Source organism: Oncorhynchus mykiss, chromosome 20 (genome assembly GCF_057628025.1).
Source record: "Oncorhynchus mykiss isolate SJ-2025 chromosome 20, ASM5762802v1, whole genome shotgun sequence".
NCBI lineage: Eukaryota > Metazoa > Chordata > Actinopteri > Salmoniformes > Salmonidae > Oncorhynchus > Oncorhynchus mykiss.
In genome coordinates this window covers 23,094,049-23,111,057 of record NC_143041.1, presented here as the reverse complement: position 1 = coordinate 23,111,057, position 17,009 = coordinate 23,094,049, and the positions used below count along the sequence as shown (strand labels likewise).

The 17,009-nt window shown below is 40.4% G+C and overlaps 1 protein-coding gene across 14 annotated transcripts in view; it reads left to right on the top strand.

Moving 5' to 3' along the window:
• The window catches only part of LOC110499157 (dnaJ homolog subfamily C member 7), a 49,689-nt gene that overhangs the window by 16,333 nt on the left and 16,347 nt on the right, over positions 1 to 17,009 (top strand). For 11 of the 14 annotated variants that reach the window (XR_016489438.1, XR_016489436.1, XR_016489440.1 and 8 more), the window contains 4 exons: positions 7,785 to 7,859; positions 7,995 to 8,113; positions 10,780 to 10,933; positions 11,390 to 11,554. Coding sequence is in view for 8 of the 14 variants with exons in the window: in XM_021576108.3 (XP_021431783.1) it covers positions 7,785 to 7,859; positions 7,995 to 8,113; positions 10,780 to 10,933; positions 11,390 to 11,554 (513 nt within the window). In the remaining 6 variants the exon portion in view is untranslated. Of the gene's footprint in view, positions 1 to 6,277; positions 6,496 to 7,784; positions 7,860 to 7,994; positions 8,114 to 9,983; positions 10,174 to 10,779; positions 10,934 to 11,389; positions 11,555 to 17,009 lie in introns of those variants that run through there. The other 3 variants (XR_016489441.1, XM_090212623.1, XM_090212622.1) reach the window with 2 other exon arrangements.

Here is a 17,009-nt window from a genome sequence, read left to right as displayed (position 1 = left end):
AATATGTTTATTTCTAAACCATTCCATTGTAGATTTTGCTTTATGTTTTGGATCATTGTCTTGTTGGAAGACAAATCTCCGTCCCAGTCTCAGGTCTTTTGCAGACTCCATCAGGTTTTCTTCCAGAATGGTCCTGTATTTGGCTCCATCCATCTTCCCATCAATTTTAACCATCTTCCCTGTCCCTGCTGAAGAAAAGCAGGCCCAAACCATGATGCTGCCACCACCATGTTTGACAGTGGGGATGGTGTGTTCAGCTGTGTTGCTTTTACGCCAAACATAACGTTTTGCATTGTTGCCAAAAAGTTCAATTTTGGTTTCATCTGACCAGAGCACCTTCTTCCACATGTTTGGTGTGTCTCCCAGGTGGCTTGTGGCAAACTTTAAACAACACTTTTTATGGATATCTTTAAGAAATGGCTTTCTTCTTGCCACTCTTCCATAAAGGCCAGATTTGTGCAATATACGACTGATTGTTGTCCTATGGACAGAGTCTCCCACCTCAGCTGTAGATCTCTGCAGTTCATCCAGAGTGATCATGGGCCTCTTGGCTGCATCTCTGATCAGTCTTCTCCTTGTATGAGCTGAAAGTTTAGAGGGACGGCCAGGTCTTGGTAGATTTGCAGTGGTCTGATACTCCTTCCATTTCAATATTATCGCTTGCACAGTGCTCCTTGGGATGTTTAAAGCTTGGGAAATCTTTTTGTATCCAAATTCGGCTTTAAACTTCTTCACAACAGTATCTCGGACCTGCCTGGTGTGTTCCTTGTTCTTCATGATGCTCTCTGAGCTTTTAACGGACCTCTGAGACTATCACAGTGCAGGTGCATTTATACGGAGACTTGATTACACACAGGTGGATTGTATTTATCATTAGTCATTTAGGTCAACATTGGATCATTCAGAGATCCTCACTGAACTTCTGGAGAGTTTGCTGCACTGAAAGTAAAGGGGCTGAATAATTTTGCACGCCCAATTTTTCAGTTTTTGATTTGTTAAAGTTTGAAATATCCAATAAATGTCGTTCCACTTCATGATTGTGTCCCACTTGTTGTTGATTCTTCACAAAAAAATACAGTTTTATATCTTTATGTTTGAAGCCTGAAATGTGGCAAAAGGTCGCAAAGTTCAAGGGGGCCGAATACTTTCGCAAGGCACTGTATATACTGTACTCTATACCATCTACTGCATCTTGCCTATGCTGTTCTGTACCATCACTCATTCATATATCTTTATGTACATATTCTTAATCCCTTTACACTTGTGTGTATAAGGTAGTAGTTTTGGAATTGTTAGATTACTCGTTGGTTATTACTGCATTGTCGGAACTAGAAGCACAAGCATTTAGCTACACTCGCATTAACATCTGCTAACCATGTGTATGTGACAAATAAATTTGATTTGAAAATCGTGGTGAATCCTGCCAACAACGCCAACTGACAGAGTAAAACTTAGATGGCTAGTGAAGTTCAATCCAAGTTTACTCACTCACTGGGTCACACAGCTGTATAAGACAAATACATATTTACACAAACACATTTATATCTTCCTGCTATGCTGAGTCTCCTTACACATCTGGACAGCCAATAAATCTGTTGCTAGACAGGACTTTAGTGATGTCTGTTCTTTCTCACTTCATCTGACCTGACCTCGCCCAAAGTCCCCATGGCTGTCCTGTTGACTTGAACCAGACTGTGGCCCTTCTCTCCATAAGATATCTCATATCTAACTTTAACTTGTTCTGACAGAATGGTAACTTTCTGCGTTCCCCTTTCTCACTCATTTTCATACCCTCAGTTGTAATATCTTTAACTATGTTATCATATAAGTCATAGAAGCCAGTACCCATCACAGTCAAAAGGCTGTATAGCCTATTATTGAACATGCAATTGATGTAATGAAGCAGCTAATAAAAACAATTTTCAAACATTTGCTAAAATGCAATTTGAGGGAGAAACACTTCTAAATAGTGCACCTAATGCGAGCGGTTCCGTACGTGACGGAGATGAAAATCTGTTAGATTAGAAAGAGGGGGAATCTAATAGCTAGAACTAGGATGGATTGCTAATATGACTAGGATTGTGCATTTGGCTTTTGGACAATGAAATAATGTTGATATGAAAACGAATAGAACAGGAGAGAAATGCTGGTTAATGGCACGAAGTCAATAAAAATATTGCCTTGGCATTTCTATGGTTGGATTATGGCTAGACTACTTTGATGCAAGCTAATACATTCCTCATTATTTAAAGTAAAGCAAAACGTTAATTTTTCAGACAATTGTAAAGTGGTGGGTAACGTGCTGCCTACAGTTGATTTATAGCCTATGCACTCAAATTGCAAATGGGATGTTACAAGTTGAGATTGAGAAATAATAGTAGCCTTTTTTATCGTGGCCGTCAAAGTTTAACGCGTTATTGCATTTTAGAATTGTTATTTGTTGCTCGATGACTGGGCTTTTAAAAGCACACATTTCACTCCAGTGCCAGGACAGCTCTCGCGCAGGTCATTCCACTTCATAAACTAGGCTCTGTATGCTGTGAGAGTGTGGTAAATAAGATAAATGATGACAAAAAAAATACACACACTGCAATTTAATTCCACTAAATTATGCAAATTTTACCTAGACCGATAAGCATCACTAGTACCAATATGTGCTGTTGATTCAACTTAACTGTCATTACAAAAAAATGACATTCCATTGCATGAATCACATCAGTTAACATCATTTGAATGAACATTATACATTACCATGGAAGTTATTGCATCACAATTCCAGGAAGCCATTGCGAGTGTATCCATGAGTTTAAAAGTCAAATTGCCACACGAATGCCCGCCATCTCCTCTTCAGTCAGCTGTTTATTCTCCCCCCCCCCCCAGAATAAAAAAAACACCGTACCAGTCAAAGGTTTGGACACACTTACTCATGCAAGGGTTTTTATTTTTTACTATTTTCTACATTGTAGAATAATAGTAAAGAAGTAAAAACTATGCAATAACACATGTCAATCATGTAGTAACCAAAAAAGTGTTAAACAGATCTAAAATATATTTTACTTTTGAGATTCTTCAAAGTAGCCACCCTTTGCCTTGAGGACAGCTTTGCACACTCTTGGCATTCTCTCAACCAGCTTCATGAGGTAGTCACTCGGAATGCATTTCAATTAACACGTGTGCCTTGTTAAAAGTTAATTTGTGGATTTTCTTTCCTTAATTAGAGGTCGACTGATTTATGTATTTTCAACACCGATACCTATTATTGGAGGACCAAAAAAAGCCGATACTGATTAATCGGACGATTTATACAGTGGGGCAAAAAAAGTATTTAGTATTTAGTCAGCCAACAATTGTGCAAGTTCTCCCACTTAAAAAGATGAGACCTGTAATTTTCATCATAGGTACACTTCAACTATGACAGACAAAATTAGGGAAAAAAATCCAGAAAATCACATTGTAGGATTTTTTATGAATTTATTTGCAAATTATGGTGGAAAATAAGTATTTGGTCACCTACAAGATTTCTGGCTCTCACAGACCTGGGCAACGAAGAAGTGGCTTCGTAAGAAGCATTTCAAGGTCCTGGAGTGGCCTAGCCAGTCTCCAGATCTCAACCCCATAGAAAATCTTTGGCGGGAGTTGAAAGTCCATGTTGCCCAGCAACAGCCCCAAAACATCACTGCTCTAGCGGAGATCTGCATGGAGGAATGGGCCAAAATACCAGCAACAGTGTGTGAAAACCTTGTGAAGACTTACAGAAAACGTTTGACCTCTGTCATTGCCAACAAAGAGTATATAACAAAGTATTGAGAAACTTTTATTGACCAAATAGTTATTTTCCATAATTTGCAAAAAAATTCATTAAAAATCCTACAATGTGATTTTCTGGATTTTTTTTCTTCTCATTTTGTCTGTCATAGTTGAAGTGTACCTATGATGAAAATTACAGGCCTCATCTTTTTAAGTGGGAGAACTTGCACAATTGGTGGCTGACTAAATACTTTTTTGCCCCTCTGTATATATTTATTTGTAATAATGACAATTACAACAATACTGAATGAACACCTTTATTTGAACTTAATATAATACATCAATAAAATCAATTTAGCCTCAAATATATAATGAAACATGTTCAATTTGGTTTAAATAATGCAAAAACAAAGTGGTGGAGAAGAAAGTAAAAGTGCAATATGTGCCATGTAAAAAAGCTAACATTTAAGTTCCTTGCTCAGAACATGAGAACATATGAAAGCTGGTGGTTCCTTTTAACATGAGTCTTCAATATTCCCAGGTAAGAAGTTTTAGGTTGTAGTTCTTATAGGACTATTTCTCTCTATACCATTTGTATTTCATATACCTTTGACTATTGGATGTTCTAATATGTACTTTAGTATTGCCAGCCTAATCTCGGGAGTTGATAGGCTTGAAGTAAACAGTGCAATGCTTTTACGCATTGTGAAGAGCTGCTGGCAAATGCAGTGAAGTGCTGTCTGAATGAATGCTTACGAGCCTGCTGCTGCCTACCACCGCTCAGACTGCTCTATCAAATCATAGACTTAATTATAATATAATAACACACAGAAATACGAGCCTTAGGTCATTAATATGGTCAAATCCGTAAACTATCATTTCGAAAATAAAACATTTATTTCAGTGAAATACGGAACCGTTCCATATTTTCTCTGATGGGTGGCATCCATAAGTCTAAATTACATTGCACCACCTTTAATGTTATGTCATAATTACTTAAAATTCTGGCAAATTAGTAAGCAACGAGCCAGGCGGCCCAAACTGTTGCATATACCCTGACTCTGCTTACTATGAACGCAAGAGAAGTGACACAATTTCTCTAGTTTAATATTGCCTGCTAACAGGAATTTCTTTGAACTAAATATGCAGGTTTAAAAATATATACTTCTGCCTATTGATTTTAAGAAAGGCGTTGTTTATGGATAGGTACATTCGTACAACGATTGTGCTTTTTTTTGCAAATGCGCTTTTGTTAAAGCATCCCCCGTTTGGTGAATTTGGCTGTCTTTGTTAGGAAGAAATAGTCTTCACACAGTTCGCAACGTGCCAGGTGGCCCAAACTGCTGCATATACCCTGACTCTGTTGCACAGAACGCAAGAGAACACAAGAAGTTCATGTTAGCTGGCAATATTAACTAAATATGAAGATTTAAAAATATATACTTGTGTATTGATTTTAAGAAAGGTGTTGATGTTCATGGTTAGCTACACATTGATGCAACGACAGTGCTTTTTTCGCGAATGCACTTGTTAAATCACCCGTTTGGCAAAGTAGTCTGATTCAATGATGAATTAACAGGCACCGCATCGATTATATGCAACATAGGACAAGCTAAATAAACTTGTAATATCATCAACCATGTGTAGTTAACTAGTGATTGTTAAGATTGTTTTTTATAAGATATGTTTAATGCTAGCTAGCACCTTATCTTGGCTCCTTGCTCCACTCGCATAGCAGGTAGTTAGCCTGCCACGCAGTCTCCTCGTGGAGTTCAATGTGATCGGTGTTCAAAAATGTAGATTACTGATTTGTTATTTCTTGAAATCGGCTCTAATTAATCGGCCATTCCGATTAATCGGTCGACCTCTATCCTAAATGCTTTTGAGCTAATCAGTTGTGTTGTGACAAGGTGGGGTGGTATACAGAAGCTAGCCCTGTTTGGTAAAAGACCAACTTCATATTATGGCAAGAACAGCTCAAATAAGCAAAGAGAAACGACTGTCCATTACTTTAAGACATAAAGGTCAGTCAATCCAGAAAATGTAAAAAACTTAAGGTTTCTTCAAGTGCAGTCGCAAAAACCATCAAGCGCTATGATGAAACAGGCTCTCTTGAGGATCACCACAGGAAAGGAAGACCCAGAGTGACCTCTGCTGCAGAGGATACGTTCATTTGAGTTACCACCCTCAGAAATTGCAGCCCAAATAAATCCTTCAGAGTTCAAGTAACGGACACATCTCAACGTCAAGAAACATGAGCAATGGACATTAGACTGGTGGAAATCTGTCCTTTGGTGTGATGAGTACAAATTTACTACCGTACCTTTTTGAGATGCAGAGTAGGTGAACACTACACACATGTGTAGTTCCCACCGTGAAGCATGGAGGAGATTGTGTGTGGGTGCTTTGCTGTTGACCCAGTCTGTGATTTATTTAGAATTCAAGGCACACTTAACCAGCATGGCTACAACAGCAATACGCCATCCCATCTGGTTTGCTCTAAGTCCCACTATCATTTGTTTTTCAACAGCACAGTGACCCAACACACCTCCAGGCTTTGTAAGGGCCATTTGACCAAGAAGGAGAGTGATGGAGTGCTGCATCAGATGACCTGGCTTCCACAATCGCCCGACCTCAACCCAATTGAGATGGTTTGGGATGAGTTGGACCGCAGAGTGAAGGAAAAGCAGCCAACAAGTGCTCAGCATATGTGGGAACTCCTTCAAGACTGTTGGAAAAGCATTCCAGGTGAAGCTTGTTGAGAGAATGCCAATAGTGTGCAAAGCTGTCATCAAGGCAAAGGGTGGCTACTTTGAAGAATCTATGTATTTTGATTCGTTTAACATTTTTTTTTTTTGGTTACTACATGATTCTATGTGTTATTTTATAGTTGTGATTTTTTTCCATTATTATTCTACAATGTAGAACATAGTAAAAAGGAAGAAAAACCCTTGAAAGAGTAGGTGTGTCCAAACTTTTGACTGGTACTTTATATTCTATATAGCGTGTGTGATTTTTGTATATGTATTTTTTCAGGTTGTTTTATTTTCATGACGGTCTTTATTCATACATGTTGGTTATAGGGTGTTTGTGCCAACCCTATTCAAGAGAGTACCAAACCTCTTCCAATAACAGCTAGTTTTCAGTGTTCTCCACTCAGACCACTCCCAGACAGTCCTAGCAAAAATCTTGATTGAGAAAGTGATCTTTGCTAAGAGGGTATTTTTGTGTATTTTTACGATTTTAATTGAAAACTATCACATTAAGTTTTTCATACACCCCAAAAATAAAACGCATAAGAAATATCTTGCTGCGTTTTGTAAAAGCAGATTTAAAATGTCATCAGACAGTTTGCTTCAATTGCACTTCTCCACTCAGATGAAAATACTTTTCTCGGTGTAGCCTGCTTTTCTCCGGTAAATGCAAGATTAACTTCAAGCAAAACATTAGGAAGTGTAGCTGGCTACATTCTTTCTATGATAAACATTAGAAATATAAATGCCATGCATTGTTTTTTGCAAAAAGTACCTTGATTTTTCATTGTAAGCTCGTTTATTTGTGTGGCTGCTAGCCAAAAAGCCTGTTGTCATCTGATCAAAATTAAGCTTTTTTCTGCCGCATGTGTTGCACTAATGTATTTTCTGTCAAGGAAAACTAGTTGCACGCCACTATTGAAGCTAAAACTACACTGTTGACGTTCAATTTCAGATTCCTGAACTCGTAACGTGACCCCTATACTTAATTGTTACCCAAAAATGATTTGATTTTGAGATAAGAACTGCTGCATTGGACCTTTTAAAGTTTAATTTCTGCAAGTGCGTTATCTTTTGATTGTTGTATTCGCCATCTTTCAGTTATCTTTTCGGTTACGCATTGCACAACTCTGACTTGCATGTAAATCATGTCAATGGGAACTGTGCGAGACGTTGTGCATGTTTTTCTTAATTATTCAGCCTCCTATTCTTATCATACTCTGTGTAGAAATTTCTATCACAGTGTGATTTTGATGTGCTTTGCTTTTTCTTTGTGCCTTGCAGCACAAAAATGCCACAGCAGTACTGGAGTACGAACGAATGGCAGAACTGGACTTCGAAAAGAGGGATTTCAGAAAGGCATGTTACCCCATTCAACCCTACACACACACACATACACACACACACACACACACACACACACACACACCTATTGACACACATACATTGGCAGTCAACCCAGTTGTGAGATGGTAGCTGTCTTCTCTGCTGCAGGTGGTGTATTCTATGGACAAGGCCCTGGGATTGGCGTCCACCTGCCATCGCTTCAAAATCCTCAAGGCTGAGTGTTTGGCCCTACTGGGTCGCTACCTAGAAGCCCAGTCTGTGGCCAGGTACAAACCAATCAGGCACTAAAGTGGGGCAGAAAGGAGTGGAAGTTAGGAGGACATTGTTATTAGTTAAATAAAGTCCACTTGTGTGCAATCTGTGTCACATGACCTCAGTGTATATATACACCTGTTCTGAAAGGTCCCAGAATCTGCAGCACCACTAAGCAAGCGGCACCATGAAGACCAAGGAGCTCTCCAAATAGGTCAAGCACAAAGTTGTGGTGAAGTACAGATCAGGGTTGGGTTATAAACATTTTTTATCAGAAATGTTGAACATCCCACAGAGCACCATTTTAAATCCATTATTAAAACATGGAAATAATATGGCACCACAACAAACCTGCCAAGAGAGGGCCGCTCACCAAAACTCATGGACGAGGCAAGGAGGGCATTCATCAGAAAAGCAACAGACCAAAGAAAACCCTGAAAGAGCTGCAAAGCTCCATATGGAAGAAAGTACTCTGGTCATTTGAGACTAAAATTTAGCATTTTCCTTGATGGTCAAAACGCTATGTCTGGCGCAAACCTAACACCTCTCATCACCCTGAGAACACCATTCCCACAGTGAAGCATGGTGGTGGCAGCATGTTGTGGGGATGTTTTTCATCGTCAGGGACTGGGAAACTGGTCACAATTGAAGGAATGGTGGATGGCGCTAAATACAGGGAAATTCTTGAGAAACCTGTTAGTCTTCCAGAGATTTGAGACTGGGACTCTACAAAGTAGTCTTTTTGGGGGTGAATAGTTATGCATGCTCAAGTTTGTTTGTGTCACAATAAAAATCAAATGATACAGACCTCCAAAAAAATCAATTTTCATTCCAGGTTGTAAGGTAACAAAATAAGAAAAATGCCAAGGGGGGTGAATACTTTTGCAAGTCACTGTGTGTATATATACAAAAATATGTGGACACCTCTTCAAATTAGAGGATATGTCTATTTCACCCACATAAAATTGAGCACACAGACATGTAATCTCCATACAAGCTCACAGAGCGGAACTGCCGATTGCATGTCTCGTTAAAATATTTTTTTTAAGTATCTGTCACTAACTGATGCATATCTGTATTCCCAGTTATGTGAAATCCATAGATTAGGACCTAATAAATTCATTTAAATTACGCTTCAGCGGTCCCGTTCTGTGAGCTTGTACGGAGATTGCATGGCTGTGTGCTCGATTTTATACACCTGTCAGCAACAGGTGTGGTTGAAATAGACATATCCTCTAATTTGAAGAGGTGTCCACATACTTTTATATATATACACAGTGACTTGCAAAAGTATTCACCCCCTTGGCATTTTTCTTATTTTGTTACCTTACAACCTGGAATTATTATTATTTTTTTTATACCTGTTAGCAATGGGTGTGGCTGAAATGGCCGAATCCACTCATTTGAAAGGGTGTCCACATTCTTTTGTATATATGGTGTATGTACCACTTGACTTTTTCCACATTTCGTTACACTAGTCTTATTCTAAAATGGATTACCTACCTTGTGCTTTTGTGCTTAGGGTTGTTGTACTGTTGGAAGGTGAACCTTCGCCCAGTCCGAGGTTCTGAGCACTCTGGAGCAGGTTTTCATCAAGGATCTTTCTGTACTTTGCTCTGTTCATCGCTGCCTTGGTCCTGACTAGTCTCCCAGTCCCTGCCACTGAAAAACATCCCCACAACATGATGCTGCCACGATCATGCTTCACCATAGGGATGGTTCCAGGTTTCCTCCAGACGTGATGCTTGTCATTCAGGCCAAATAGTTGGTTTCTTGGTTTCACCAGGGTCTGACAGTCTTTAGGTGCTTTTTGGCAAACTCATAGCGGGCTGTCATGTGTATTTTACTGAGAGCTGGCTTCCGTCTGGCAACTCTACCATAAAGGTCTAATTTGTGGAGTGCTGCAGAGATGGCTGTCTTTCTGGAAGGTTCTCCCATCTCCACAGAGGAACTCTAAACCTCTGTCAGAGTGACCATCATGTTCTTGGTCACCTCCCTGACCAAGGACCTTCGCCCCTAATTGCTCAGTTTTACCGGGTGGCAGAGAAAGATGGGAGAAGCTCCCCAAATACAGGTGTGCCAAGCTTTTTATTTTATTTAATTTAACCTTTATTTAACGAGGCAAGTCAGTTAAGAACAAAGCTTGTAGTTTCATACCCTTGTAGTGTCAGACTCTAGGCTGTAATCGCTGCCAAAGGTGCTTCAACAAAGTACCGAGTGAAGGGTCTGAATACTTATGTAAATGTGATAATTCAGTTTTTTGTTTTTTATGAATTTGCTCAAATTGATAACCTGTTTTGGTATTATGGGGTATTGTATGTAGATTGAAGAAGGGAAACAACTATTTAAGCAATTTTAGAATATGGCTGTAAAGTAACAAAATGTGGAAAAAGTCAAGTGGTCTGAATACTTTTGGTCATGTAGTGTATTTTGTTTTCTTCAGCTGTAATAGGATGTTTAATTCTTCACGGGTTATAAACTTTTCAACTGTCGAATTTGACTTCAGCCCTTTTTTTTTTACAACTTTTGCTGACTAACGTGTTAAATTTAATTTTCAAAACCCCAGGAACATCGCCATTTTGACGAGGCTTCTTTTGCCCTTGTTTTTAATGTTTGCTCCAGTTAGGGGAATATCAAAGTCAGATTCTTTGTCTTATGAATCTTGTCTTTTCTCTCCCAGCGATATATTGAGGATGGACTCGACTAACGGAGACGCTCTGTACGTGCGAGGCCTGTGTCTGTACTACGAGGACTGCATCGACAAAGCTGTGCAGTTCTTCGTGCAAGCACTGCGCATGGCCCCAGACCACGAGAAGTCTCGGCTAGCTTGCAGAGTGAGTCACTCAACTTGCGCCTGCACTTATTTTAAAATGTTGAAATTATTTACTCGTGTAGGGTAGTTTTGTGTCATTGGATAGTGTACAGGGAGAGGTCTGTAGCTAGGCCTACCTCTTACTGGCTATAAAGAGTCAAATGTTGGTATTGTGACAACACTACTTGATCAATAGCGGGTGGGGCAGTGGTCTAATGCACGGTATTTCAGTGCAAGAGGCGTCACTGCAGTCCCTGGTTTGAATCCAGGCTGCATCACATCCGGCCGTGATTGGGAGTCCCATAGGGCGGCGCACAATTGGTCCAGGTTTGGCCGGGGTTGGTCGTCAAATAAGAATTTGTTCTGAACTGACTTGCCTAGTTAAATAAAGGTTACACATCAGTACTGTAGCCTGTGAATTGAGTTCTACTGCATCTGACGTACTGATTCAATGTGGTTAATATCTATCTAAAATCAGAATGCCAAAGCTTTGAAAGCCAAGAAAGAGGAGGGAAACAAAGTGTTCAAGAACAGCAACTTTGAGGCAGCCTACCGGCTCTACTCGGAGGCCCTGGCGATAGACCCCAACAACATCAAAACCAACGCCAAGCTCTACTGCAACAGAGGCACCGTCGGGGCTAAGGTGAGAACCTCAACTGGAATGTTCTAGAACAAGGTAGAGTTCAGGAACAAATGTGCAAAAACATTGCAGAATTAAGTGCTCATATTGGGCAAGTTCAGGTAGTACCTCATCTCAAAAGTGTTCCCAATTTATGGAATCCTAGACAGGACTGGGAAAGTACTTTTGTAAGAATCCTGAATGTACATAATGGCCAGACCTTAAATAATACTACAAAAGAAAAAGGAACCCAGATGTCACATGGGGTAAAAATCTGAAGCACCACCAGAGAGGAAGTGCAGTGGTCAGGAAGACGGAGCAAGATGAAACTGGGCTGACATTCTGCTAATTTTCTGAGAGAAACATCCAATATCAATTCAGTTTTCTGTTCCCAAAACAAGAATCTGTTATAGTTGGAGCAGCCTTAAGGGCAGTACGAAGCAGGAAGCAGCAGTTTCCAGTGTAAAATTGTGTCCAGTTTATTCAGTTAAGTGGTTCCATGTGAAAATATAATATGGCAGAATATTTACATTCAGTGTCTTCGGTAAGTATTCAGACCCCTTGAATTTTCCCACATTTTGTTACGTTACAGCCTTAATCTGAAATGGATTAAATAAAAAATCCTTAATACCCCATAATGATAAAGTGAAAAGTTTTTTGTTTTAAATTTGTGCACATTTATGAAATATAAAAAATGGATACCTAATTTACTTAAGTAAATTCAGACCCTTAAGTAATTCAGACCCTTTGCTATGAGACTTGAAATTGAGGTCATTTGCATCTGTTTCCATTGATCATCCTAGATGTTTCTACAACTTGATTGGAGTCCACCTGTGGTAAATTCAATTGATTGGACATGATTTGGAAAGGCACATACCTGTCTATATAATGTTCAGTTTATGTCAGAGCAAACACCAAGCCATGAGGTCGAAGGAATTGTCCGTAGAGCTCCGAGACAGGATTTTGTCGAGGCACAGATCTGGGGAAGGGTTCCTAAACATTTCTGCAGCATTGAAGGCCCCAAGAACACAGTGGCCTCCATCATTCTTAAATGGAAGAAGTTTATAACCACCAAGCCTCTTCCTAGAGCTGGCTGCCCAGCCAAACTGAGCAATCGGGGGAGAAGGGCCTTGGTCAGGGAGGTGACCAAGAATTCAATGGTCACTCTGACAGAGTTCCAGAAAGACAACAATCTCTGCAGCACTGCCCCAATCAGGCCTTTATGGTAGAGGGGCCAGACGGAAGCCTCTCCTCAGTAAAAGGCACATGGCAGCCCACTTGAAGTTTGCACCTAAAGACTCATGAGAAACAAGATTCTCTGGTCTGATGAAACCATGCCAAGCGTCACGTCTGGAGGAAACCTAGCACCATCCCTACGGTGAAGCATGGTGGTGGCAGCATCATGCTTTAGGGATGTTTTTCAGCGGCAGGAACTGGGAGACTTGTCATGATCGAGATAATGATGAACGGAGCAAAGTACAGAGAGATCCTTGATGAAAACCTTCTGAGCGCTCAGGACATCAGACTGGGGTGAAGGTTCACCTTCCAACAAGACAACGACCCTAAGCACACAGCCAAGACAAAGGAGGATTTGGCTTCGGGACAAGTCGCTGAATGTCCTTGAGTTGCCCAGCCAGAGCCCGGACTTGAACCCAATCTAACATTTCTGAAACTGAAAATAGCTATGCAGCAATGCTCACCATCCAACCTGACAGAGCTTGAGAGGATCTGCAGTGAGGAATGGGAGAAACTCCCCAAATACAGGTGCGCCAAGCTTGTAGCGTCCTACCCAAGAAGATATAATACATGAATGATGTTTTACGTTTTAGATATGTTAGAATTCGGTTTAATTCGTGAACAAATTGATTCGATGCATTAACATGTTGCTTAAACATATTAATTTTCCATTTTAAATTAAGATATGCTGCTGATGGAGCTCATGACCTGGGCGACTCTAAGTTGGATCTGTCTGAGCTCACTTCTCTATTGTGTGTGTCAGTGGGGAGTTTAGCATGTAAATCTTGGTGGGACAAAAAAAAAAAATGATGCTTGCCAGCAAAGCCACTACACTAAATGAAACAATACATGAATTGCACTATACCGGTGACAAATGGTGCGCACAAACTGTTCGGGCCTACATAAAGCTGTCCCAACAGCAGAGCTTTCTTTTCAGCACCATTGAGTGAATCCTTACCACTAATACACCTGGTTATCAGCGGAGCCTTGTCTGGCAGCGAAACAGTTCATTCAGCCTCGTTTACTCCTTTAAAAAAAATAATCATAGCTGATATGTATGGCTGACTTGTGTGCAAATTGTGTGGATTGACAGCATGGCCAATGTATTGTTTATCCTTTTAAGCTTGGAAAAGAGACCACAGACCCTTTGGACCACAGACCCACTGTTGCCAGATAATTTAATGTTAATTTCTCTAAGCCACCTCCGTAAAGATAATTTTGCAGTACGTCCAACTGGCCTCACAACCGCATACCACCTGTAACAAGACCAGCCCATGACTTCCACATCTGGTTCTTCACCTGCAGGATCATCTGAGACCAGCCACTCGAACAGCTGGTGAAACTGAAGCTTATTTCGATCTCTAATAAAGGCCTTTGGGGGGAGAAACTCATTCTGATTGGCTGGTTCTGGCTCACAAGTGGGTGGGCCTATGCCGTCTCAGGCCCACCCATGGCTGCGCCCTGCCCAGTCAGTAGGGCCTAATTTATATATTTTAATTGACTGATTTCCTTAATATAAACTGTAACTCAGTAAATCTGAAATTGTTGCACGTTGTGTAAATTTGTTTTGTTCAGTGTAGCTATGACAGTCAATGAATAAACAGTGCATTTGTAAGGTTTTCAGACCCCTTGACTTTTTCCACATTTTGTTACGTTACAGCCTTATTCTAAAATTGATTTTGTTTTTAATTAATCATCAATCTGCACGCAATATCTCCGAATGACAAAGCAAAAAAAATCTTGAACACAATTTTGCAAATGTATTAAAAATGTACAATTTAAATCACATTTACATAAGAATTCAGACTCTGTCAGCTGTGCAGCGAAGCTCCCCATCCAACCTATTTTCAGGTTTCTCCAGAGATGTTCGATGGGTTCAAATCTGGGCTCTGGCTGGGCCATTCAAGGACATTCAGAGACTTGTCACGAAGCCACTCCTGCATTGTCTTGGCTGTGTGCTTGGGGTCTTTGTCCTGTTGGGAGGTGAACCTTCGCCCCAGTCTGAGAACCTGCTCAGGACTTCATCAAGTGATCTCTCTGCGCTTCGTTCATCTTTCCCTTGACTAGTCTCCCAGTACCTGCCGCTGAAAAACATCCCACAGCATTAGGCTGCCACCACCATGCTTCACCTTAGGGATGGTGCCAGGTTTCCTCCAGTCTTGACGCTTGGCATTCATCACAGCAGATAATCTTGTTTCTCATGGTCAGAGTCCTTTAGGTGCCTTTTGGCAAACTCCAAGCAGGCTGTCATGTGCCTTTTTACTGAGAAGTGGCTTCCGTCTGGCCACTCTAACATAAAGGCCTAATTGGTGGAGTGCTGCAGAGATGGTTGTCCTCTGGAAGGTTCTCCCATCTCCACAGAGGAAGTCTGGAGCTCTGTCATAGTGACCATTGGATTCTTGGTCACCTCCCTGACCATGGTCCTTCTCCCCTAATTGCTCAGTTTGGCCAAGCTGCCAGCTCTCGGAAGAGGCTTGGTGGTTCCAAGCTTCTATTTACTGTGTTCTTGGGGACCTTCAATGCTGCAGACATTTTTTGGTACTGTTCCCCAGATGTGTGCCTCGACACAATCCTGTCTCAGAGTTCTACGGACAATTGATTAGACCCCATGGCCTGTTTATTTTTTTCTCTGACATGCACTGTCAACTCTTTATATAGACAGGTGTGCCTTTCCAAATCATGTCCAATCAATTTAATTTACCACAGGTGGACTCCAATCAAGTTGTAGAAACATCTCAAGGATGATCAATGGAAACAGGATACACCTGAGCTCAATTTTGAGTCTCATAGCAAAGGGTCTGAATACTTACGTAAATAAGCTATTTCTGTTTTTGTAATACATTTGAAAAACATTCTAAACCTGTTTTCGCTTCGTCATTATGGGGTATTGTGTGTAGATGTTTTTTTTAATTTAATCCTTTAGAATATGGCTGTAATGTAGCAAAATGTGGAAAAAGTCAAGGGGTCTGAATATTTTCCAAATGCACTGTATAGCACAACTTTGGATTTAACCATCTAAAAGTTTTTCCGTAGTGATCTAATCCTCTCGCTTCAGCCATGCAGTGTGCCTCGCAAATTGATTGATGTCCTCGTTTTGAAATGATTGCCTTATTTCTAAATGAACCATATGCACCAGGGCTTTTCAATTGGCTGCCCGCGGGTCACATCCGGCCCGTGGGTCACATCCGGCCCGTTTATCGATTTTTAGAATAGTTTTGATAAATTCTGTACATTTAGTTTAAAAAATATGAAAAATGATCCCCGTAAATTTCTGATGTCTAGTGCCAAAACTGCTCAAATGCAGACTTTATCACAGATTGAGATATGAGTGCTTCATCCAGCTCCCAAAAATGTTTGTATAACGTTTTGTGTTATATATTTTTAATAAGATCATCTTTGAGATCCAACAATCACCAAAATATATATACATTGGGTCAAAAAAAAAAATTTAGTCAGCCACCAATTGTGCAAGTTCTCCCACGTAATAATATGAGAGGCCTGTAATTTTCATCATAGGTACACTTCAACTATGACAGACAAAATGAGGAAAAAAAATCCAGAAAATCACATTGTAGGATTTTTAATGAATTTATTTGCAAATTATGGTGGAAAATAAGTATTTGGTCAATAACAAAAGTTTCTCAATACTTTGTTATATACCCTTTGTTGGCAATGGCAGAGGTCAAACGTTTTCTGTAAGTCTTCAAGGTTTTCACACACTGTTGCTGGTATTTTGGCCATTCCTCCATTCAGATCTCCTCTAGAACAGTGATGTTTTGGGGCTGTTACTGGGCAACATGGACTTTCAACTCCCTCCAAAGATTTTCTATGGGGTTGAGATCTGGAGACTGGCTAGGCCACTCCAGGACCTTGAAATGCTTCTTACGAAGCCACTCCTTTGTTGCCCGGGCTTTGTGTTTGGGATCATTGTCGTAGCTGGATCTTTCAGCATGTTTCATCTTCAATGCCATTGCTGATGGAAGGAGTTTTTCACTCAAAATCTCACGATACATGGCCCCATTCATTCTTTCCTTTACACGGATCAGTCGTCCTGGTCCCTTTGCGGAAAAACAGCCCCAAAGCATGATGTTTCTACCCCCATGCTTCACAGTAGGTATGGTGTTCTTTGGATGCAACTCAGGATTTTTTGTCCTCCAAACACGACGAGTTGAGTTTTACCAAAAAGTTATATTTTGGTTTCTTCTGACCATATGACATTCTCCCAATCTTCTTCTGGATCATC